Source organism: Dysidea avara, chromosome 6 (assembly GCF_963678975.1).
Source record: "Dysidea avara chromosome 6, odDysAvar1.4, whole genome shotgun sequence".
NCBI lineage: Eukaryota > Metazoa > Porifera > Demospongiae > Dictyoceratida > Dysideidae > Dysidea > Dysidea avara.
Genome location: NC_089277.1, coordinates 36,978,629 through 37,002,655, shown reverse-complemented (window position 1 = coordinate 37,002,655; position 24,027 = coordinate 36,978,629). Strand labels below are relative to the sequence as shown.

The 24,027-nt window shown below is 37.5% G+C and overlaps 2 protein-coding genes across 2 annotated transcripts in view; both read left to right on the top strand.

Moving 5' to 3' along the window:
• Positions 1 to 8,772: 8,772 nt before the first annotated feature.
• On the top strand, positions 8,773 to 16,379 carry LOC136259449 (26S proteasome non-ATPase regulatory subunit 10-like). The gene is made up of 5 exons (XM_066052933.1): positions 8,773 to 8,790; positions 8,861 to 8,959; positions 15,529 to 15,630; positions 15,695 to 15,793; positions 16,374 to 16,379. The coding sequence occupies exons 1-5, from the start codon at positions 8,773 to 8,775 to the stop codon at positions 16,377 to 16,379; spliced, it is 324 nt and encodes a 107-aa protein (XP_065909005.1).
• Positions 15,711 to 24,027, top strand: part of LOC136258375 (26S proteasome non-ATPase regulatory subunit 10-like) — a 113,864-nt gene continuing 105,547 nt past the window's right edge. The window contains exon 1 of the mRNA XM_066051685.1: positions 15,711 to 15,793. The gene's annotated coding sequence lies outside the window, so the exon portion shown is untranslated. The remainder of the gene's footprint in view (positions 15,794 to 24,027) is intronic.

The window sequence follows — 24,027 nt, the reverse complement described above, 5'->3', positions numbered from 1 at the left end:
AAAGAAACCACCATGTAGAGAGTTCAGCTACAAACTAGCCACCTTGTAGAGACATCAGCTAGAAAAGTTACCTTGTAGAGAGTTCAGCTACAAAGAAACCATTCTGTAAAGAGCTCAGCTGCAAACAAATCACCTGTACAGAATTCAGCTACAAACAAATCACCCTGTAGAGAGATCAGCTAGAAGAAATTACCTTGTAGATAGTTCAGCTACAAACAAATCTCCCTATAGAGAGATCAGCTAGAAGAAATTACCTTGTAGAGAGTTCAGCTACAAAAAAACCATTCTGTAAAGAGCTCAGCTGCAAAACAAATCACCTGTACAGAATTCAGCTACAAACAAATCACCCTGTAGAGAGATCAGCTAGAAGATATTAACTTGTAGATAGTTTAGCTACAAACAAATCACCCTGTAGAAAGATCAGTTAGAAGAAGTTACCTTTTAGAGAGTTCAGCTACAAAGAAACCATTTTGTAAAGAGCTCAGCTGCAAACAAATCACCTGTACAGAATTCAGCTACAAACAAATCACCCTGTAGAGAGATCAGCTAGAAGAAATTACCTTGTAGATAGTTCAGCTACAAACAAATCACGCTGTAGAAAGATCAGTTAGAAGAAGTTACTTTGTAGAGAGTTCAGCTACAAAGAAACCATTTTGTAAAGAGCTCAGCTGCAAACACATCGCCTGTACAGAATTCAGCTACGAACAAATCACCCTGTAGAGAGATCAGCTAGAAGAAGTTACCTTGTAGATAGTTCAGCTACAAACAAATCTCCCTGTAGAGAGATCAGCTAGAAGAAATTGCCTTGTAGAGAGTTCAGCTACAAAGAAACCATCATGTGGAGAGTTCAGCTGCAAAGAAATCACCACTGCCCAAATTTCAAGGCAATACCTCTTTCCAATCTGAAGTTATCAATTGTCAAAGTTGGCAAATTGGATGTATGTGGAAGGCCCCTTTTTGCAAATCCGGTCACATATGTATTATATATATAATTTGTACATTTACTGATAAAATATTTAAAGTGCATCTACTTCATCTTTACTTCTTCCTGTAGTAAAGAAAAAAAACATAGGTTAAAAAAGTCCCAAAGCTGGCCATAGGCCGGCTTTGGGGTATACAAATGCAAAAAGAAATGAAATCTAATCCAAAACAGCCAAGCTGTAAAAAAAGTGTGCGGCCCTCAGAAAGGCTATGGTGAAAAAAGATGTGAAATCCAAGGTGGCGGCCAAGAAATGGCTGTGATGGTAGGTTAATGGTAAAGATTTTAATAACGACAATTCAGGTGAATTTTTGTGCCGCTTCACAAAATTTACCTGAATTGTCATTATTAAAATTTTTACCATTAACCTACCATCACAGCCATTTCTTGGCCGCCACCTTGGATTTCACATCTTTTTTCACCATAGCCTTTCTGAGGGCCGCACACTTTTTTTACAGCTTGGCTGTTTTGGATTAGATATAAGTAATGTAGAGTAAACTTGGTATTGTTTGCTTTTGATTGGTTAAAACTAGCTTGTTTGGGATAGTATATTAAGTGCTGCACTTTAACTCTGATGGGGTGTGGTGAGAACACCCATGGTGTCAATAGGTGATTCTGTGAATAAAATCCCACAATTAAAATTTTTTTTGGTGGTTACAAGTACGAATTGCTACTTACATAAAGTGTATAGAGAAAGCAAGTAAGCCTATATGTATTTTTGTTTGATTACTGTATTTCAAAGGTTACATGTATGTCCCAATTAACCATGCATAATATTGCAGACCAAGATGAAAAGAGCTCCACCCCCAACAAGGCTTCGGAAATTAATAGACAAGTCCCTAGTGTTATTGTAACACCCGTAACTGCACATCTAACAGTCTAAGGGAGTACCCATAGCACCTTTGGAGTGCTGCCTGACACTCTAGGGGTGTACCCATAACACCTCAGGGTGTTACATTTAAACATGCAACTGAGCACCCTTACAAGGTGCTAGTACAACACCCATATTTTAACAGTGTAGAAACAAATCACCCTGGAGAGAGATCAGCTAGAAACAAGTCACCCTGTAGACAGAACAGCTAGAAGAAGTTACCTTATAGAGAGTTCAGCTGCAAAAAAACCATCATGTAGAGGGTTCAGCTGCAAACAAATTACCCTGTAGAGAGTTCAGCTATGAACAGATCACCCTGTAGAGAGTTCAGTTACAAACAAATCACCCTGTAGAGAGTTCAGCTGAAAACAAGTCATCCTGCACAGAGATCAGCTAGAAGAAGTCACCTTGTAGAGAGATTTCAGCTACAAAATAACCACTATGTACAGAGTTCAGCTGCAAACAAATCACCTTGTAGAGAGTTCAGCTACAAAGAAACCACCATATAGAGAGTTCAGCTGCAGGAAGATCACCCAGTAGAGGGTTCAGCTAGAAACAAATCAATGAGCTAGAAACAAGTCACCCTGTAGAGAGATCAACTAGAAGAAGTTACCTTGTAGAAATTTCAGCTGCAAAGAAGCCATGTATCATGTAGAGAGGTCAGCTGCAAATAAATTACCCTTTAGAGAGTTCAGCTACAAACAGATCACCCTGTAGAGAGATCAGCTAGAAGAAGTTACCTTGTAGAGAGTTCAGCTACAACCTGCAAATAGTTCAGCTACAAACAAGTCATCTTGTAGAGAGATCAGCTAGAAGAAGGTACCTGGTAGAGAGTTCAGCTACAAAGAAACCATCATGTAGAAAGTTCAGCTGCAAACAAATCACCCTGTAGAGAGTCCAGATAGGAACAATTCACCCTGTAGAGAGATCAGCTAGAAGAAGATACCTTGTAGAGAGTTCATCTACAAAGAAACTATCATGTAAAGAGTTCAGCTATGAACAGATCACCCTGTAGAGAGTTCAGCTACAAGCAATTCACCCTATAGAGAGATCAGCTAGAAGAACTTACCTTTTAAAGATTTCAGCTACAAAGAAACCGTCATGTGGAGGGTTCAACTGCAAACAAATCACTCTGTAGAGAGTTCAGCTACGAAAAGATCACCCTGTAGAGAGTTTAGCTAGAAGAAGGTACACTGTAGAGAGTTCAGCTACAAAGAAACCACCATGTAGAGAGTTCAGCTGCAAACAAATCACCCTGAAGAGAATCCAGCTACAAATATATCGCCCTGTATAGAGAGATCAGCTAGAAACAACTCACCCTGTAGTCAGGTCAGCTAGAGAAAGTTACCTTATAGAGGATTCAGTTGCAAACAAATCACCCTGTAGAGAGTTCAATTACAAACAGATAACTCTGCAGAGAGTTCAGCTAGGGTCAAGTCACCCTGTAGAGAGAATCCTGTAAAGAGTTCATCTACGTACAAGCATATCACCCTGTAGAAAGTTCAGCTACATTTCAGGTCACCCACTGTAGAGAGATCACCTGCAAAAAAATTATCCTGTATGGATTAATTGGCATGTAATAAATATCTAATCCAAAACAGCCAAGCTGTAAAAAAAGTGTGCGGCCCTCAAAAAGGCTATGGTGAAAAAAGATGTGAAATCCAAGGTGGCTGCCAAGAAATGGCTGTGATGGTAGGTTAATGGTAAAAATTTTAATAACGACAATTCAGGTGAATTTGGTGCCGCTTGGTCAATTGGCACAAAATTCACCTGAATTGTCATTATTAAAATTTTTACCATTAACCTACCATCACAGCCATTTCTTGGCCACCACCTTGGATTTCACATCTTTTTTCACCATAGCCTTTTTGAGGGCCACACACTTTTTTTACAGCTTTGCTGTTTTGGATTAGATTTTACTTCTTTTTGTATTTGTATACCCCAAAGCTGGCCTATGGCCTGCTTTGGGACTTTTTTAACCTATCTTTTTTTTCTTTACCATAGGAAGAAGAAAAGATGAAGCATATGTACCTTAAATATTTCTGATTTTATCAGTAAATGTACAAATTATCTAACAGTACGATAGTACTGTTTAAGTAGGGATCCGGGTGGATTTGGCGCGCGCCTCAAATTTCGATCCCTCAAAAATCATCCTAGAAATATCTCACACAGTAAATAAACCTTTTACTAAAGAGTCTTCAAGTTTTTAACTTTACTTCTAGCGTTATATATCAGGAAACGACTAGAAAAGTGCTGGAATTTTATTTCTAAAAATCGCTAAAACAGAAATTTTCGTCTGCCTGCCAGCCTGCCTGCCAGCCTGCCTGCCTGACCACATTCGCAAGGCTACTGGCCAAACGAAGCAGCGAAGGATCACCATTCTTTGCCACAATATTTAACTCGCTGCTGGGATGTGCCTTTTCGGGTTCCGACGAGTGTCTGCCTTCTGCGCTTTGCCTTTCCTTTTATCTTCAATTACGGATCGTCTTCTTCTTTTCCAGTCACGGAGGCGTTAATAATTCGTATCGACACTTTCCTTAGAGCAGCCGTATTCGGACGCCACAAAACTAATAACGGATTCCGTACTGTAAGGGCAAGTAGATGCCTGTATAGCAACACTTGCAAAGCGATCAAACAGCCTAGTGAAGTAAGAACACACTGCCACGCCCTTATCAATCAGAGCGCGCGCTCGTACTTAACGATCAGTGGACCACGCCCATTATTAATGGTCCAGCTGTAACTAATTGTAGAAAACAGGAGATAGAAACCCTGCATGCCTTTCAATTTAGTAATTGAGCAGCTTGCATAAAGCAAGCAGCAAGATCGAGATACTCTAATAGAGCAGTCAGTGCCAAAGATCAATAATAGCTATATACCTATACCGAAAAAGTTAACAAACTAGTGAATTTAGAAATTGTTAATTTAGAAATGGAAGTAGGGATCAAGCGATAAAAACTACTGAAACAAGTGATTTGAATGATGGCAACTATTACAACATAGCTTTGTGGGGAAATCCCTACTTTGGCATTGAACATATATGGTGACGTGGTGAGATACCAATGTAAGGATTTCCCCACAAAGCTATGTTGTAATAGTTGCCATCATTCAAATCACTTGTTTCAGTAGTTTTTATCGCTTGATCCCTACTTCCATTTCTAAATTAACAATTTTTAAATTCACTAGTATATATAATGCATATATTTATTACAGAACTGTCCATGGTGGTTTCTTTGTAACTGAACACTCTTCAAGGTAACTTCTTCTAGCTGTTCTCTCTACAGGGTGATTTATTTGTAGCTGGATTCTGTACAGGTGATTTTTTTGCTGCTGAGCTCTTTACAGAATGGTTTCTTTGTAGCTGAACTCTCTACAAGGTAACTTCTTCTAACTGATCTCTCTACAGGGAGATTTGTTTGTAGCTGAACTCTCCACAGGTGATTTGTTTGCAACTGAACTATCTAGATGATGGTTTCTTTGTAGCTGAACTCTCTACAAGGTAATTTATTCTAGCTGAACTCTCTACATGGTGGTTTCTTTTTACTGTAGCTGAACTCTCTACAAGGTAATTTCTTCTAGCTGATCTCTCTACATGGTGATTTGTTTGTAGCTGAATTCTATACAGGTGATTTGTTTGCAGCTGAGCTCTTTACAGAATGGTTTCTTTGTAGCTGAACTCTCTACAAGATAACTTCATCTAACTGAACTCTCTACAGGGAGATTTGTTTGCAGCTGTACTCTCTTCATGATGGTTTCTTTGTAGCTGAATTCTCTACAGGTGATTTGTTTGCAGCTAAACTCTCCACATGATGGTTTCTTTAAATTTGTAGCTGAATTTTCTACAAGGTAACTTCTTCTAGCTGATCTCTCTACAGAGTGATTTGTTTGTAGCTGAACTATCTACAAGATAAGTTCTTCTAGCTGATCTCTCTACAGGGTGATTTGTTTGTAGCTGAGTTCTGTACAGGTGATTTGTTTGCAGCTGAGCTCTTTACAGAATGCTTTCTTTGTAGCTGAACTCTCTACAAGGTAACTTCTTCTAACTAAACTCTCTACAGGGAGTTTTGTTTGGAGCTGAACTCTCTTCATGATGGTTTCTTTGTAGTTGAACTCTCTACAAGGTAACTTTCTTCTAGCTGAACTCCCTACATGGTGGTTTCTTTGTAGCTGAACTCTCTACAAGGTGACTTCTTCTAGCTGATCTTTCTACAGTGTGATTTGTTTGTAGCTGAATTCTGTACAGGTGATTTGTTTGCAGCTGAGCTCTTTACAGTATGGTTTCTTTGTAGCTGAGCTCTCTACAAGGTAGTTTCTTCTAGCTGATGTCTCTACAAGGTCACTAGTTTGTAGCTGAACTTTCTACATGGTGGTTTCTTTGTAACTGAACTCTCTACAAGATAACTTCTTCTAGCTGATCTTTCTACAGGGTGATTTGTTTGTGGATGAACTCTCTACAAGGAGACTTCTTCTAGCTGATCTCTCTACAGGGAGATTGGTTTGTAGCTGAACTCTCTACAGGTGATTTGTTTGCAGCTGAACTCTCCACATGATGGTTTCTTTGTAGCTGAACTCTCTACCAGGTAACTTCTTCTAGCTGATCTTTCTATAGGGTGATTTGTTTGTAGTGGAATTCTGTAAAGGTGATTTTTTTTGCAACTGAGCTCTTTACAGAATGGTTTCTTTGTAGCTGAACTCTTTACAAGGTAACTTCTTCTAGCTGATGTATCTACAGGGTCACTAGTTTGTAAACGAATTCTCTACATGGTGGTTTCTTTGTAACTGAACTCTCTACAAGGAAACTTCTCCTAGCTGATCTCTCTACAGGGAGATTTGTTTGTAGCTGAACTCTCTACAGGTGATTTGTTTGCAGCTGAACTCTCTACATGATGGTTTCTTTGTAGCTGAACTCTCTACAAGTTAACTTCTTCTAGCTGATCTCTCTACAGGGTGATTTGTTTGTAGCTGAACTCTCTACATTGTGGTTTCTTTGTAGCTGAACTCTACAAGGTGATTTCTTCTAGCTGAATTATCTCTTTCTATAGTTGCATGAATTCCCTACAAGGTAACTTCTTCTAGCTGATCTCTCTACAGGGTGAATTGTTTGTGGCTGATCTCTCTACAGGGTGACTTGTTTGTAGCTGATCTCTATACAGGTTACTTGTTTCTACTTTCTAGCTGATCTCTTGAATTCTCGTCGGGTGACTGCTCTATTAGGATGACTGCTCTATTAGAGTATCTCGATCTCGCACTTGCTACACCAAGTTGGATTTCGTGTTATAACTCCGTGGCTTTAAGTCTGATTCTTCTACACCATTGAAGAGCCTTTCTAAGATGATAACTCCATCTGTACAGTGATTTTCAAAGTATTACCCCCAAGCCGTTTATCTGGTAGGCGTGGCAAGCAGTAGTTTTTTTGAGGTTCAATAGTTAACCTATTCACCCACCGATTTTCAGCTTCTTCCCATACGCGGTTTACCCTGTAGGCGTGACAACATATTGGTGTTATTTTTCGTGAATAATCGCTCATAACTCTTTGCCTGTTTATCGTATTCCAGCCAAAGTTGGTACAGAGATGCGCCTTTATACCCCCCTTCTGTGTGCCAAATTTCAAGGCGATCGGATATGGCGTTCGCGTTTTATAGCAGTTTTTGTAAGTGTGCGAAAAGAAGAAGAAAAATAAGAAGAAAAAAAAATGAAGAAACTAAGCCAATTTTTGAAGTCGTATATCTCAGGAACGCTTGAAGCGATTTCGCTCAAATGTGGAATATGGAGTGCTGAAGGTGGAGGGAGTGTCCACAGCAAAAATCGTCTTGTTTCATCAAGGCAGCACAGAGCTACGGAGGTGCGAAAATTGCGTTTTCTTTCTTCCTGTCAATATACTCATGGGTGTTACGCTCCGGCTTCTTGGGCCGCACGACACACTACCGTGTGTCTTGATATGTATTATATATATATAAAGAACTTTGCGTGGGAGTATCAAAGCAAAAAAGTGTTCTATATTCGCCATAAAGGCACAAGTGTTCTATATTGGGCAGTTATAGAACACTTTAATAGTCCACAGTTCTATATCAGGTAGTTATAGAACTGCCGGGTCTATTTGTGCAGGCTGATAGCCTACTTTGATTGAGTAATCACTTATTCTGGTCAGTACAACCAATCAACCAAGCCAGTGTAGGCTGATAGCCTGATTGTGCTGGCTGACAAGTCAACGCAGTCATTATGTGCCACTTGGTCTTGGCACAAAATTCACCTGAATTGCCGTTATTAAAATTTTTACCATTAACCTACCATCACAGCCATTTCTTGGCCACCACCTTGGATTTCACATCTTTTTCACCATAGCCATTCTGAGGGCTGCACTCTTTTTTTTACAGCTTGGATGTTTTGAATTAGATTAAGGTTATTTGAAACCATTCTAATCCTGTAATCAGAAGAAAGGAAGTCTGCATGAGCAACATAAAGTTTTATACTTATATAGATGCATTGCATCAATGCATATCAGTAATTTCACCTGAACATTTTCAGACACATAATCTTTCCTTCTCTGTTGGACATTTAGTAAGATAATTAGTTGCAATCTTTAATGATGTTTTAATGGGTAGATACTACATAGGAGTGTACAGTAGTTGTACCACATGTTTTACATTTAAGGTAGTTCAACTGTATAGATTTTTCACAGTAAGAATTGTGTGGACATACCTTATAGTGAGTGATGGATAGACAGGTGGACATTTAGTGCAGTATAAAAAGTGTAGGCCTTCCGTACATAATAGAATGTATGCTTCATTATACATGTGTGCAATTTTGTCTTAATTCTGATTGTGTCATCATTATTGTCTAGTGGTTAGGTACCACTCCATTACATGTAGCAGTAAGGAATGGTCACACACAAGTAACAGAACTATTATTATCAAGAGGAGCTGATATGAATAGTGTGAATAACGTGAGTACTAATAATAATAATAATAATAATATAGTGTTACATTATTATACTGTCATCATCCTCATTGTAGTCAGGTAGCACTCCATTACTTATTGCAGTAAAGAATGGTCACACACAAATAGCAGAACTATTATTATCAAGAGGAGCTGATGTGAACTGTGTGGACAAAGTGAGTACTAGTATTATAGTACATGTGTGATGTGAGTTCCTACATGGACATGGAAATATACCTGAGTATGATTGACTTTATAGAATAATAGTGTAGAAAATAATTTAAAAAATTAAAACATGAGAATAGAAATTGCTGAAAAAAGTAATGACAAACAAGCCGGCAAGCTAAACACAGGAATATTTATTTGGACTCAATGGATATAGTATAGAAACTAAGGATACAACAGTAGTTTCTCATAAATCAAGTGCAAAAAAAGGCATCTGTATAAATGTTTATTTGAGTCAAAATAGACATCTATATGTGTTTAACATGCTGGCTTGTTTGACTATTGTTTCTTTATTTTTTTCAGCCATTAATATTCCCATGTTTTAATTTTTAAATAGTTTTTTACTATATAGAACTAATTTTTACACTAATTTGTTTACTTTATATAAATCCATTAATTTATGGATAGCTAACTAGGGATGCGTCTATTATGCCAGAATAATTTTCGATGTAGTGGAAAGAATTGGGGAATATTCTGGAATAATCGGATAAATTCTAGGAATAATTAGTGCAAAATTATAAGTTTTTCTTGTAGTGTGATGTAAAAACCTTTTGGGTACAACACTGAAACAGTGCAAGCATACAAACGGTTGAAAAGATTGAAATACTCTAATAGAGCAGTCACCTATACTCTAATAGAGCAGTAAACTTAGAGTTCACAATTCTAATATAGCAGTCACTTATGTAAAACTCTAACTAATATGCTTATTTGTGCATAAATTTCAGTAATAATTTTGGGGATTTTAAAAAGAATTGCCAGAAAGAATAATTGGAAGATTAAAAAGCATAATAGACTCCTGCCTATAGCTAACAAGATAATAAGAAGTTCTGGTTGTGCTTGACATTACACAGTACTGAACATGTGTACTAAGTTAGTCATCATGTACAGTAGCTGTTAAGTAGTCAGCTAATACATATTATCAGAGTTAACAAACACCGGTGTATTGTTTCCTTACTATTGAATATACTTTGTTCTATACAGCTTTGACAGATCCAACTGTAGGCAGTGTATAGCAGCAATAATATGGTTTCTAATTTATGCGCATGCACATTTGTGCAGCTATGTAATCACAATTAAGTCAAGTACACAGTGGTACACAACAACATTGTTGCTCTGGTATGAACTTGATATACTGTGGTTAAAAATAGGTAATGATATAGGGTTTACAAATGAATGTGACAACAAGAGTAGATTAAATACTTATTAACACACTATTACCAGTTTTTTACAATTGAATTCGTCACCTTTGCAATTGACTTCGTCTCATTTGCTGCAAGGTTCATCATTAGAATTCACTCCATTTGCAATTGAATTCATCACTTTGCATTAGAGTCCATCACTTTACATTAGAGTTCGTCACTTTGCACAAGAATTTGTCATGATTACACTGACTGGAATAAAGCAGCCGCTCATCACAAGATGGATCATTTTTCCACAGAGTATCACACTTGAGACACTACAGGGAAACCGGAGCTGGATATTCGTGAAGCCATTTGCATTAATTAGCTATTCATGAGTGACCACACCCATTGCCAATGGGGAAGCACAATTGTGAATGCTGTTGAAGGAGCTGTAGCAGAAGGATTATTGCCTTACAAAGAGTTGTTTACAACAGTTGTACTTCAACAAGACCATGAATAAGCTGTTAAATCTTGGTTTTGTGTTCACTGCATCTGCCAATCGTGTTACGGACATGACACGATGAATTCTAATGCAAAAGCAACAAATTCAATTGCAAACAGGATGAATTCCACTGCAGTAACGACAAATTCATCTGCAAACAGGACAAAGTCATGTGCAAAGGTGATGAATTCAATTGTAAAAACCTGTAATACTTTGATTACCCTTGCAGAGACTACAGGTGTAAGTCAAAATAATAATGCGAAAGAACTGAGCTCGTACTAAAAAGGTTGTTCATTGCTGTGACAATACAGAAACAAACACGTAATAAGTTTGTAAACAAGTTACAGTGCTTTGAAAAGTTTGTGACAGACCTGTCATACAGTACGTATTATTGTCAGATATATTGACATGTTGTCACCAGTTTGTTTATATCAATCACAACATTATCACTTCATGGTAGACGTTGCATTAACAGGTTTTTATATGCAAAGTAAGGTTATGTACCTTGGGAACTGCAGTTGTATAATAGCTTGCTGCACCATTTAATCACTATTTGATGTCTACTGACAGAACAGGTCTTACTACCCATAGGTCTACGAGATGCTGGAGAATACAATCAACCTTACATAAAAAGTATGGCTACAGGTTAAACTGCTTATGGTTTAAAAATTGGTGTGTAGATAGGGCGATCGTCATAGCAGTACATTTTGATGATTTGAAAAACAATAGAGTTACAGCCACATAAATATTCTAATAGAGCAGGCACTACTAGGTGGGCAAAAAGTGTCAAAAAGCTTACCAGGGTTCGAACCAGGGACCATATGTAACACCTGTATCCTTAACTACTGAAACATTGCTATCTCTATTAGCTGATAACTCACTTAACTTTATCATGACACATGATAGTGTGTCATGTGGCCTTGCTCTTTGTCTGATCTGTACCAAAATTGGCCTGTAAATGTGCAGTATTACCCTCTTACTGCCTTCCAAATTTTAAGTAAATCAACTAAAGCATGTGTGAGTTATTGTGGTTTTTCTATAGTGTGTGAGACAAAGAAGAAAAAGATTTTAAAATACAAAGAAAATAAGACAAACTTTGAAGGCATGCATCTCAGTGATGGATGGGAAGATTCACCTCAAATTTGGAATGGGAAGTGCCCCACTACAAGGGAGTTTCCACAGCAAAAATAGTTGTTTTCTATCCAGCCATGCGTTATCAAGCTATAGATGCATGAAAATGGAAATTTCTTTGGTTCTGTAAAATACACTTGTCTGTTGCGTGCCTGTACTGGCTGTGCTTGAAAGTTATACACAATTTTTCAAAATTCTAGTGGCGATTTGTTGTCACGCCTCCAAGGTAAAGTGCTTGACAGAATAACCTGAAAATCACTCTGTATATGGAATAAATATTGTAGTGCAAATTTGTTTGTGGTTAGAAAGAAATTGCACTTACAGTCATGGAGTTATAATAAAAATGCCAACCATGTGTAAAAATTGCATGATCGAGTTTTTAATTTTACTACTTTTTGCACATAGCTAACTGAATCAGCTGAAAAATAGGTAGAGAGGTAGAATAATTATGTTAGAATGATTTTCAGTAGTTTCCAAGGATTCAGATTAAACACCACTGACTTACATTACGAAAGTCAAATAGGTGTAACTAGTGCGTGATTGAAATACTCTAATAATGCAGTCACCCTAATAGAAATGTTCAGCTATGTAACATGTCGCTCTATTAGAATGTTCAGCTACAATCAAATCACCATTAAATTTTAAAGAGTTAAACTACGAGCAAGTCACCCTGTAGAGAGCTCAGCTACAAACAAGTCAGCCAGTAGAAAGTTCATGCAGATAACAAACAAATGTTACAAATCACCTGTAGAGAGTTCCAATAAATGACTGTGATGGTATATAGGTTAATGGCAAAAATTTTAGTAACAACAATTCAAGTGAATTTGTGTTGCTTTCTTCTAGTTTGGCACCAATTTCACCTGAATTGTCATTATTAAAATTTTTGCCATTAACTTACCATCACAGTCATTTCTTGGCTGCCACCTTTGTTTTTGCATCTTTTTCACTCTGACTTCCCTTTATTCATACTTAGCTATTTTTGTATAGTTATCACTTGTTTTTGTATTTATATATTCCAAAGCCAGTCTGCAGCCAGCTTTGTAGTTCTTTTACTTGTCTTTTTCTTTGCTGCAGAAAGAAGACATCAATAGCTGAATTCTCTGGATACTCTAATATTGTTTAGGACTTCTAATAGAATACATGTGTAATGTTTTATAACTTCTAATAATTGTAGATCAATGCAAATATAAACATAGCAGATATAAAATAGGTGCAGCCCCAAATATTCCATGGTGATAAAGATATGAAATCAAAGGTGGCGGCATTACAATGATATTTCAAATAGTGAATAAAAGCCATAAACTTGAATACTAAAAGTCAATGCCCATGTGGGAATTGGTAACTACTCAACAAATTAAGGTTATTTGCCACCATTCTAATCCTGTAATCAGAAGAAAGGAAGTCTGTATGAGCAATGTGAAGCTTTATACTTATATAGATGCATTGCATCAATGCATATCAGTAAATGCATTGCATCAATGCATATCATTAATTTCACCTGAACATTTTCAGACACATAATCTTTGCTTCTCTGCTGGACATTTAGTAAGATAATTAGTTGCAGTCTTTAATGGTGTTTTAATGGGTAGATAGCACATAGCAATTAGAGTTGTACCGATAATCGGACCGGAAATCAGTATAAGCTGATAATTAGCTGTTTTTACCATAATTGGAAATCGGTTGTAATGTGGCTGTGGCCAGCAGATTGTTAGTCTATTCAGCTTCAGCAGCTGCAGTACCACTGGAGGGCTGGTATCAAATGCTCTGGTATGTACTTGGGTAATTTTTTATGTTTTGTGGTAACCACAAAGATAAACAGTGATGGTTCAGGCCCTAGCACACTTGTCTGATTGGCAACTTTGAGTTGGGGTAAGTGTACAATTTCGGGTAAGTAGAATTCTAGGAAAACAGGAACGGAAAGCGGAAACGGGAGCAACCAGTGGTAAAAGCCTGATAAAAAAAGGTCATCATGCCATTATAAAGGTTGGATTTTATTGCACAATGCTTATTTGCAACATTGTTGGATTCTTCTGCTAAAATGATCGAAACACTCTAATAAAGCAGTCACCTGTATTAAAAATACTTTAATAGAGCAGTCAAAAAATGTTTTGTTGTCTATCCCACCAGAGACCTACATTGATGGCCTGTGAGTTGATGGGCTACAGCTGTCATAGATTAGGTATATAGACTAGCCGAGTCATCAACATAAAAAATTAGCCACTCCCTTGAAACCATAAATTTATACCAATATAGCATATAATTAAAAGTTTACAAAATGATTCTAATTAATTGACAGTAACAACATATAGATGAGGGAAGTTGTGCCTGTGACCTCAAGAAAATGTCACATGATGGGCTTGTGGCAGCTGAAGTATGTGTAGGTGCATGGCTCCAATGAGGAGACTAAAGGACTATATAAGCAGTCATGGGGATATTGGAGCCAATTTCAGTTTGACCAGTGTTGCATGCATACTCCCATCATATGACTTCTCATCTGGAAGCAGTATAGGTGCAGTTTTCGAAGCCTATAATAGGCACTGCCAGTTAACTATACTTTGTGAATCTCAGTTTTCATCTCAGTATTATTTTAATGTTTTATCATTGAATATTCTAAAAAATTATGGTTTCAAAGGAGTAGCTAACTTTCAATGTTGATGACTTACCTAGTCTATACACTTAATCTATGGCAGCTATAGCCCACCAATTCACAGGCCATCAATGTGGGTCTCTGGTGGGATAATTAACAAAACATTTTTTGACTGCTCTATTAGAGTATTTCACATAATAGTTAGACTTCAGACCACAGGAGTCTAGTAACCCAATGGCCCTGTGTCGTGGCGTCTGAGCGAAGCAAAGGCGCTACTACAGGGCCTGAGGGTTACTAAATTACTTAGACCCCTGTGGTCTGAAGTCTAAGTTATTTAGACCCTTTATGTAGTTGTTGTACCTTAACATTGTTGACAGCTGCTTGTAACAGAGAAATGTAACGTTCATTAGTAGAAACAAGCCATTACTCTACCCGTAACAATAGTTATGGTTTAAAATTAATTTTCAGGTGGCGATGCGTTGCCAATGCTACCAGTCTGGGTGCGTGTAATAAACATAAAAAGGGTCTAAGTAAACACGAAAGGGTCTAAGTAAATATGAAAAGGGTCTAAGTAACTTAGGCACCTCCAAAATCCACCACAAAAAGGGTCTAATACAGGTGACTGCTCTATTAGAGTGTTTTGATCATTTTAGTGGAAGAATCCAACAATGCTGCAAAGGAGCATTGTGCGATAAAATCCAACCTTTATAATGGCATGATGACCTTTTTTATCAGGAATTTTCTGCTGGTTGTTCCCGTTTCCACTTTCCATTCCTGTTTTCCTAGAATTCTACTTACCCTACAATTTCACAGAATTAGCTTTACTAGCTCTACTTTTATGGAGTGTGCACAAGTATAATTGTAGAGACCTACAATCGGGTATTGCTTAACTATCGGTAAAACAGGTTAAAAATATATCGGATATCGGTTTTCCCTAAAAAGTGGGAATCGGTACAACTCTGATAGTAATGTACAGTAGTTGTACCACATGTTTTACATTTGAGTACTTCAACTGTACAGATTTGTCACAGCAAGAATTGTGTGGACATACCTTATAGTGACATTTGTACAAAGTGCAGTATAGAAAGTGTAGGCCTTCTGTACAAAAAAGAATGTATGCTTCATTGTACATGTGTGCAATTTTGTCTTAATTCTGATTGTGTCATCATTATTGTATAGTGGTCAGGTGACACTCCATTACTTATTGCAGTAAAGAATGGTCACACACAAGTAACAGAACTATTATTATCAAGAGGAGCTGATATGAATAGTGTGAATAACGTGAGTACTACTAATAATAATAATGTGGTGTTACATTATTATGCTGTCATCATCCTCATTGTAGTCAGGTGACACTCCATTACTTATTGCAGTAGAGAATGGTCTCACACAAGTAGCAGAACTATTATTATCAAGAGGAGCTGATGTGAACTGTGTGAACAAAGTGAGTACTAGTATTAGCAGGGGCTTAGGGAGGGGGGGTTCCGGGGGGTTCAGGAACCCCCCCCCCCCCCCTGTAAAATTTAGACTTCTGCAAGCAGGATCCTAACACACCATTTAGTGTGGCAGGACAAAATGAGAGAGTAATTTACAGAAGTAACATGAACCCTAGGCTTCTTCAAACTTGTTAAAAAGATCGATATACTCTAATAGAGCAGTCAGGTATAAACTCTAATAGAGCAGTCAAGTATATACTCTAATAGAGCAGTCAGGTATACTCTAATAGAACATGCATGTAAATATATCCATGTCCATATGAAGTTTTTCAGACATTCTAACATTAAATGCAAAACTTAGCATGACCTTATACTGCTATAGCTTTGGTGTGCAGTGTTTAAAAATATAGAGCTCCAGTAATTTATCACTTGTATTATGCAAAATGAATTCATGCTATGCATATTTGTATAGTTATATTGTTTTGATTGTAAGTCATTCCATTTGTATCAGTAGATTCATGGCTCTTATACCACAGTGAGATAACTATCACTTACAGATTACTATGTGTCTCTATATATGTGTTACAGCGTTGAAACCGGGTCGGGTCAACCGGGTCACATTTTCTCCGGGTCATCCGGGTCAGACCCGGTTTACAGATTATCCGGGTCTGACCCGGATTGGATCACGTGAGAAACGATATTGTTAGTTTGACGACGTAGACTCTTATTAACGCTAGTCGCGCAGCTCTTTTGTGAGCCACGCCCACTTATCGAGCCACAAGCATATGATCAGCCACGCCCATCTATTAGTAAGTGTAATCTGTAGCACGAAACCGCGTCCGTTGCTGTCAGCAAGCTTATGTGGAGCCACGCCCATTTATCGATTATTGTATGATTTGTATATAGTCTAGTCTTGCAGCAGGATAAGTACTTTTGTGAGCCACACCCACTTCAATATATTGGGAAATTGTAATACTAGGTATGCACGAAGCCACAACCAATTGCTGTCTGTTTAAAACTCACAGTAGCTACGTGGAACCATGCAAACCCCAGTGATCGATTTTAAATTATAAACTTACCGTATAACTACTCGTTTACTCAACACGAATCGAACGCTCAAATCGTATAATCTCGTACGTCTCGCTCGCTCGAGACTACCCGAAACATACCTCTTATCGCACGCCTCAGCTTTAATCAATGCGGGTCACATCCGGGTCTGACCCGGATTGCTATCCGGGTCAGTGGGTCATCCGGGTCAGCAGTAGTGACCCGGTTTCAACGCTGATGTGTTATGCTGTCTGTTTCCAGTAGGTGGCTTTATCTAGTACTACCTTCATCGCGGGGCACTTATATGCATCATAATTAATGTACATTTGCATAAAATATAGCAATTTGCTGAGTTTTGATTCATTAAAATATTGAAAGTCTCTCAGCGGTTGGGGGCTGTGCTCCCATCACTATTCCCATGTTTTAATTTTTAAATTGTTTTTACTAGAACACATATTTACACTAATTTGTTTACTTTTTATAAATCTATTAATTTATGGGTAGCTAACAGCATAATAAGAAGTTCTGGTGGTGCTTGATATTACACAGTACTGAAAATGTATATTAAGTTAGTCATCATGTACAGTAGCTATTAAGTAGTCAGCTAATATTATCAGAGTTAACAAACACCGGTGTATTGTTTCCTTACTATTCAATGTACTTTGTACTATACAGCTTTGACAGATCCAACTGTAGGCAGCGTATAGCAGCAATAGTATGGCTTCTGATTTATACGCATGTGCATTTGTGCAGCTATGTAATCACAATTAAGTCAAGTACACAGTGGTACACAACAACATTGTTGCTCTGGTATGAACTTGATATACTGTGGTTAAAAATAGGTAATGATATAGGGTTTCCAAATGAATGTGATAGCAAGAGTAGATTAAATACTTATTATCCACATATTACCAGTTTTTGCAATTGAATTCGTCACCTTTGCAATTGACTTCATCCTGTTTGCTGCAAGGGTCATCACTTTTGCAGTAGAATTCATCCCGTTTGCAATCGAATTCATCAGTTTTGCAATTGAATTCATCACTTTGCATTAGAGTTCATCACTTTGCATTAGAATTTGTCACTTTGCACAAGAATTTGTCATGTTTACACTGACTGGAATAAAGCAGCCGCTCATCACAAGATGGATCATTTTTCCATAAAGAATAACACATGAGACACTACAAGGAAACTGGTACAGGTTATATGTGAAGCCATTTGCATAATTAGCTTTTTCGTGAGTGACCACACCCATTGCCAATGGAGAAGCACAATTGTGAATGTTGTTGAAGGAGCTGTAGCAGAATTATTGCCTTACAAAGAGTTGTTTACAACAGTACCTCTGCAATTGACTTGTCCTGTTTGCAGTAGAGTTTGTCATTATTGCAGTAGAATTTGTCCCGTTTGCAATTGAATTAGTTGGTTTTGCATTAGAATTCATTGTGTCACGTCCGTAACAAGATTGGCAGCTGCAGTGAACACAAAAACAAGATTTAGCAGGTGATTCATGATCTTGTTGAAGTACAGATGAATTCAATTGTAAAAACCTGTAATACTTTGATTACCCTTGCAGAGACTACAGGTGTAAGTCAGAATGATAATGCAAAAGAACTGAACTCATACAAAAAAGGTTGTACATTGCTGTAACAATACAGAAACAAGCACGTAATAAGTTTGTAAACAAGTTACATTGCTTTGACAAGTTTGTGACAAACCTGTCATATGGTATGTATTATTGTCAGATATATCGACATGTTTGTCACCAGTTTGTTTATATCAATCACAACGTTATCACTTCATGGTAGACGTTGCATTAACAGGTTTTGATATGCAAAGTAAGGTTATGTACCTTGGGAATTGTAGTTGTATAATAGCTTGTTGCACAATTTAATCAGTATTTGATGTCTACTGATAGAACAGGTCTTACTACCCATAGGCCTACGAGGTACTGGAGAATACAATCAACCTTACATAAAAAGTATGGCTACAGGTTAAACTGCTTATGGTTTAAAGTCTGGTGTGTAGATAGGGCGATCATCATAGTAGTACATTTTGATGATTTGATAAACGATAGTTACAGCTACTTAAATATTCTAATAGAGCAGTCACCACTAGGTGGACAAAAAGTGTCAAAAAAGCTTACCAGGGTTCGAACCAGGGACCATATGTAACACCTGTATCCTTAACAACTGAATCACTGCTATCTATTGGCTGATAACTCACTTGACTTTATCAAGACACACGATAGTGTGTCATGTAGCCAAGCACAGCCAGTGCAGGCACGTAACAGACAAGTATGTACTTTACATGAACCAAAGAAATTGCCGTTTTCATGCATCTATATAGCTTGATAATGCATGGCTGGACAGAAATTAACTGTTTTTGCTGTGGAAACTCCCTTGGGGTAGGGCACTTCCCATTCCAAATTTGAGGTGAATCCGCCCATCCATCACTGAGATGCACACCTTCAAAGTTTGTCTTATTTTCTTTGTATTTTTCTTAATCTTTTTCTTCTTCGTCTCACACACTTTAGAAAAATCACAATAACTCGTGCATGCTTTAGTTAATTTACTTAAAATTTGGAAGGCAGTAAGAGGGTAATACTGTACATTTATGGTCCAATTTTGGTACAGATCAGACAAAGATCAAGAAAGTTATATGCAATTTTTCAAAATTCTAAAGGCTATTTGTGACTGGATTTTGGAAAAACGATCCAAATCGCACATTAGAAGTTCCGAGATAAACGGTTTTAAAGAATTGAAGCCAGCATAACTCTTCAAGGATAGCAAGCACGCGTATGAAATTTACACAAAAGATGCATCAATCTGTTACCTTTCAAGCCACTTCCAGTACTTGTAGCTGCTTGTACAGTTTCCCGCCAAATAAGATAGAAAATCTGAGCAGTTGGACGAGTGAAGTAGTATCACGAGTGCTCACAAAGGGGTGGAGGCTGGGGGGTGGCGGGGAGGGCAAAAGTTAGACCACAAAATGGAGGCAGACCACGATTGGAGTCCAGACACGAGATTACAGGGCTGTGCTGGCTCCTTAGTGGCTGATATGTAGCAAAATCAACAGAGAACACGTCTGGCCAACATTATAAGGCTGTCCACCAGTAAACCACTGACTCTTGCCAAGCCAGGTCCTTCACAAGGCCTGAAACCGCCATTTGAGCACTCCACACCACCCAGAAAATACGTGTGTAAAAACCAGCCTCGTGTAGTTTGAGTAGTGCTGAGGGTCAAAACTTGTAGTACGATAGTGTAGCTATCCACTGGTGGTGTTAGTTTGATTTTGCCTGATGTGCGATTTGGATCGGTTCTGTAAAATCTGGTCACATTTGTTGTCACGCCTCCAGGGTAAAGCACTTGACAGAATAACTTGAAAATCTTTCTGTACATGGAGTAATATCGTAGTGCAAACGTTTTGTGGTTAGAAAGAAATTACATTTACAGTCATGGAGATATAATAAAAATGCCAACCATGTGTAAAAAATTGCATGATCGAGTTATTACTTTTGCTACTTTTTGCACATAGCTAATGGAATCAGCTGAAAATAGGTAGAGAGGTAGAATAATTATGTTAGAATGATTTTTCAGTAGTTTCCAAGGAATCAGATTAAAAACCACTGACTTACATTACGAAAGTCAACTAGATGTAACTTGTGCATGATTGAAATACTCTAATAATGCAGTCACCCTAATAGAAACATTCAGCTACGTAACATGTCGCTCTATTAGAATGTTCAGCTACAATGAAATCACCATGTAAAGAGATCAACTACTAGCAAGTCACCCTGTAGAAAGTTCATGCAGATAACAAACAAATGTTACGAATCACCCTGTATAGAGTTCCAAGAAATGACTGTGATGGTATATAGGTTAATGGCAAAAGTTTTAGTAACAACAATTCAAGTGAATTTGTGTTGCCTTCTTCTAGTTTGGCACCAATTTCACCTGAATTGTCATTATTAATTTTTTTGCCGTTAACCTACCATCACAGTCATTTCTTGGCCGCCACCTTTGTTTTCACATCTTTTTCACATGGATTTTTTGGAGGCCATACCCTTTTTTCATGCTTAGCTGATTTTGTATGGTTATCACATTTATAAATTCCAAAGCCAGTCTGCAGCCAGCTTTGTAGTTCTTTTACTTGTCTTTTTCTTTGCTGCAGAAAGAAGACATCAATATCTGAATTCTCTGGATACTCTAATATTGTTTAGGACTTCTAATAGAATACATGTGTAATGTTTTATAACTTCTAATAATTGTAGATCAATGCAAATATAAACATAGCAGATATAAAATAGGTGCAGCCCCCAAATATTTCAGGGTGATAAAGATATGAAATCAAAGGTGGCGGCATTACAATGATATTTTCAAATAGTGAATAAAAGTCATATTTATAATTTTGTCTATTGCAACCTATTTCTTGGCTGCCACCTTTGAGTTCACAGCTTTTTTCACCCAAGCTTTTTAAGGCCAACCCATTTTTAAACCAGACATGCCTGGTTTACTGAAATTGTTTTTGTAAAAGTGTGTCTGTGTGTGCATGCGTGCATGTTTGCGTACCTATCTAGCTATCTATCTACCTATTGCCTATCTATCTACCTATCTATGTTTGTCCATATGCACCTACATGAGCAAAATCATTAATGGCAAAAGTAGCTTTTACAAAAGAAGTAAAAGTGAAACGAAGTCTGTATTAACTTAAGCACTGGTAAACTTGGCTATGAGGTGGTTTCTTTTCAGAGGTGTGAAATACAGGTGTGGCGACTCTCCTCAGACTTTGTGAATTACCTTCCCTTTGGGTTTTACAGGGGTTTAATAATTGAGAGCAACAGTGCAGGCCTCGTAGAGTACCAGGAATAGCCTATCCCTTCAAGTTGGAAAGGGGGCATATCCCTGACATACGTGAACGAAAATGAAGAGCAGCTTTGAGGCTTTGTCAAGAGAATTTGTGGGAAAAACAATAAGTCAAACTAGGGCCCAAACAAACTTGAACATTAGTTCGAGCTGACAAACCTTCAAATCTGGGTTCAGCAATTCGAATTAGGCAATTAAATAGTATATGGAAAGGCGTACAATAATTTCTGTAGTTTAAAACATGACATCCACATCTGGAGGAAGTGTTCGTGTTACACGTGGTTTGAGTTCAAATTATTTAAGTAAATCTCAGACCAAGAAATTCACTGAAGACAATTGAGAGACTAAAGAGGGTGAAACAGAAAGTATTTGTGCCGGCAGTAAAGGGCCAGAGTCAAAACATTTTCGCTCAGACGTGTGGGACTTCTTCATGAAGGTGACTGTTGGAAAGAAAGTGTTGTGTGGATTGTGCAAGAATGAATATATCTTACCTTGGAGCAATGAGTAACTTGAGAGAATATTTGCTTCACTATCACAAAGACAAGTATAAATGCAACAAAAGTGGAGGTAACAAAGCTTCCGATGACAAGGAACAAACTAGCATGGATGCTTTCTTTATTCGCAGTACGTGCCCTATATCATGTGCCAAGAAGATTACAGAATTGATTGCATTCATGGTGGCAAAAGATTTATGACCTGTTGCAGTTGTTGATGGAGAACAACTTCTATTCTTTGCTATCATCTGTACACATAATGGATGTTGTTTGTCGGAAGTACACCATGGCTAGTGAAAAGCTTAAAAGAATTTTAGTTGAAAGTGGAAACACAACGCAGTATTCGCTGCAATAGTTATTTGGATCAGCTTTGCCAATTATGCCTATATTTCACTGACTGTTCATTTTATTGATGGGTGTTGGGAACTGAGGAGCTATACACTGGCTACATATCCATTTCCAGAGCAGCACACAGGTGACAAAATTGTGGAAAAATTGTAGGAAGTTGTTGGTGAGTATGAAATTGATGACAATAGCATATTTGCTATTGTTCACAACCAAGGCTCCAATTTCCAGTGTGCAGGGCATCTTTTAGAAACTGACAAACAGTGGAATAGTTTGAATTGTGCAGTTCATTGCTTATAATTGTGGGTTATTGAAGGAAATGCTATAGCACAAGCTTTAGCTGCTACAAAAGCATTGGTCGAACATTTCCATCACAGGGCATGGGCTACTGTAGAGTTAAGGAAGAAACAAGAAAGTATGAATCAACCTACACATAAACTGGTCAATGAATGTAAAACACATTGGAACAGTAACTTTTACTTGTGTTAGTCCCTTCTTCAAAACAGGTGGCCAGTTTTGGCTTTTAAAGCAGATGTAGGGTGGAGCATTGAAGGCTAGATTTGTTAAATGTCAGTGGGAGCTACTTGGTGATTTGGTGAAAATTCTTCACCCACTAGAAATAGGAACAGCTCATCTGTGTTCTGAGTCTAAATCATCTATGTCATCCATTTTTCCTGTTCGTTTTAGAATTATAAAGCATTTAGAGGTTAAAGAAAGTGATTCAACAAATATTAGAAGATTTACGATATCTGTCGAATTTCAAATTAAAAGTAGGTGGGATTTGAATGACATTGCTTCTTCATATATCAAAGTGATTGCAGCAGCCTTGGGTCCTTGGTGCAAAGTTTTAAAATTTCTCTCTGTAGAAAAAAATATTATGTGAAGTTAAAGCAGACATAAGACATAAACACAAAACCTTCGAATCGACAGTAATAGCTCAAACTCAGAATCGCAGGCTCAACCATTAGTGAAAAAGAAGGCACTTGACATATTGTTTGGACCAGAAAAAATGGTGTACTTTTAAAATTGTGAACTTGTTACTGTAAACCATGCGTTACCAATTTTACTTCAAATTCGAAAAGTTCGTGAATTTTAATTAATGAATGTTTGAACTATGAAAATCAAAGTTTGTTTGGGCCTAAAATCAAACTATAAGATAGTTTAGAAGATACTTCTGTGCGTAATACTGCATGTTGTTAAAAGCGGTTTGTTTAACAAGCGCTTCCTTAGCAGTCCATAGCAACGCAATTAAAGAATTATGAAAATTTCATGAATTACGTACTCTGAGAATTAGAATAAATTATGTATTATTGTACAACATAATAAAATAGTAATACATAGTTGGTTAATCCCAGATGAGTTAGCTAACTACATGGTGCCTGGTTTTTAGAAGTAGCACATCAACTTGTTTCACTGCTTGCATGTTTTTGTGTGGATAAAACTTAATTGCTACAAGCAAAGAGGTTCCTGAAATAATTATGCTCCTCTTGCAACCAC

Excerpts from the sequence above, each read along its gene's own strand:
- LOC136259449 (XM_066052933.1), top strand. Across the intron at positions 8,960-15,528 it reads ATGTGAACTGTGTGGACAAA|TGGTCAGGTGACACTCCATT; the intron begins GTGAGTACTAGT and ends ATTATTGTATAG. Across the intron at positions 15,631-15,694 it reads ATATGAATAGTGTGAATAAC|TCAGGTGACACTCCATTACT; the intron begins GTGAGTACTACT and ends TCCTCATTGTAG.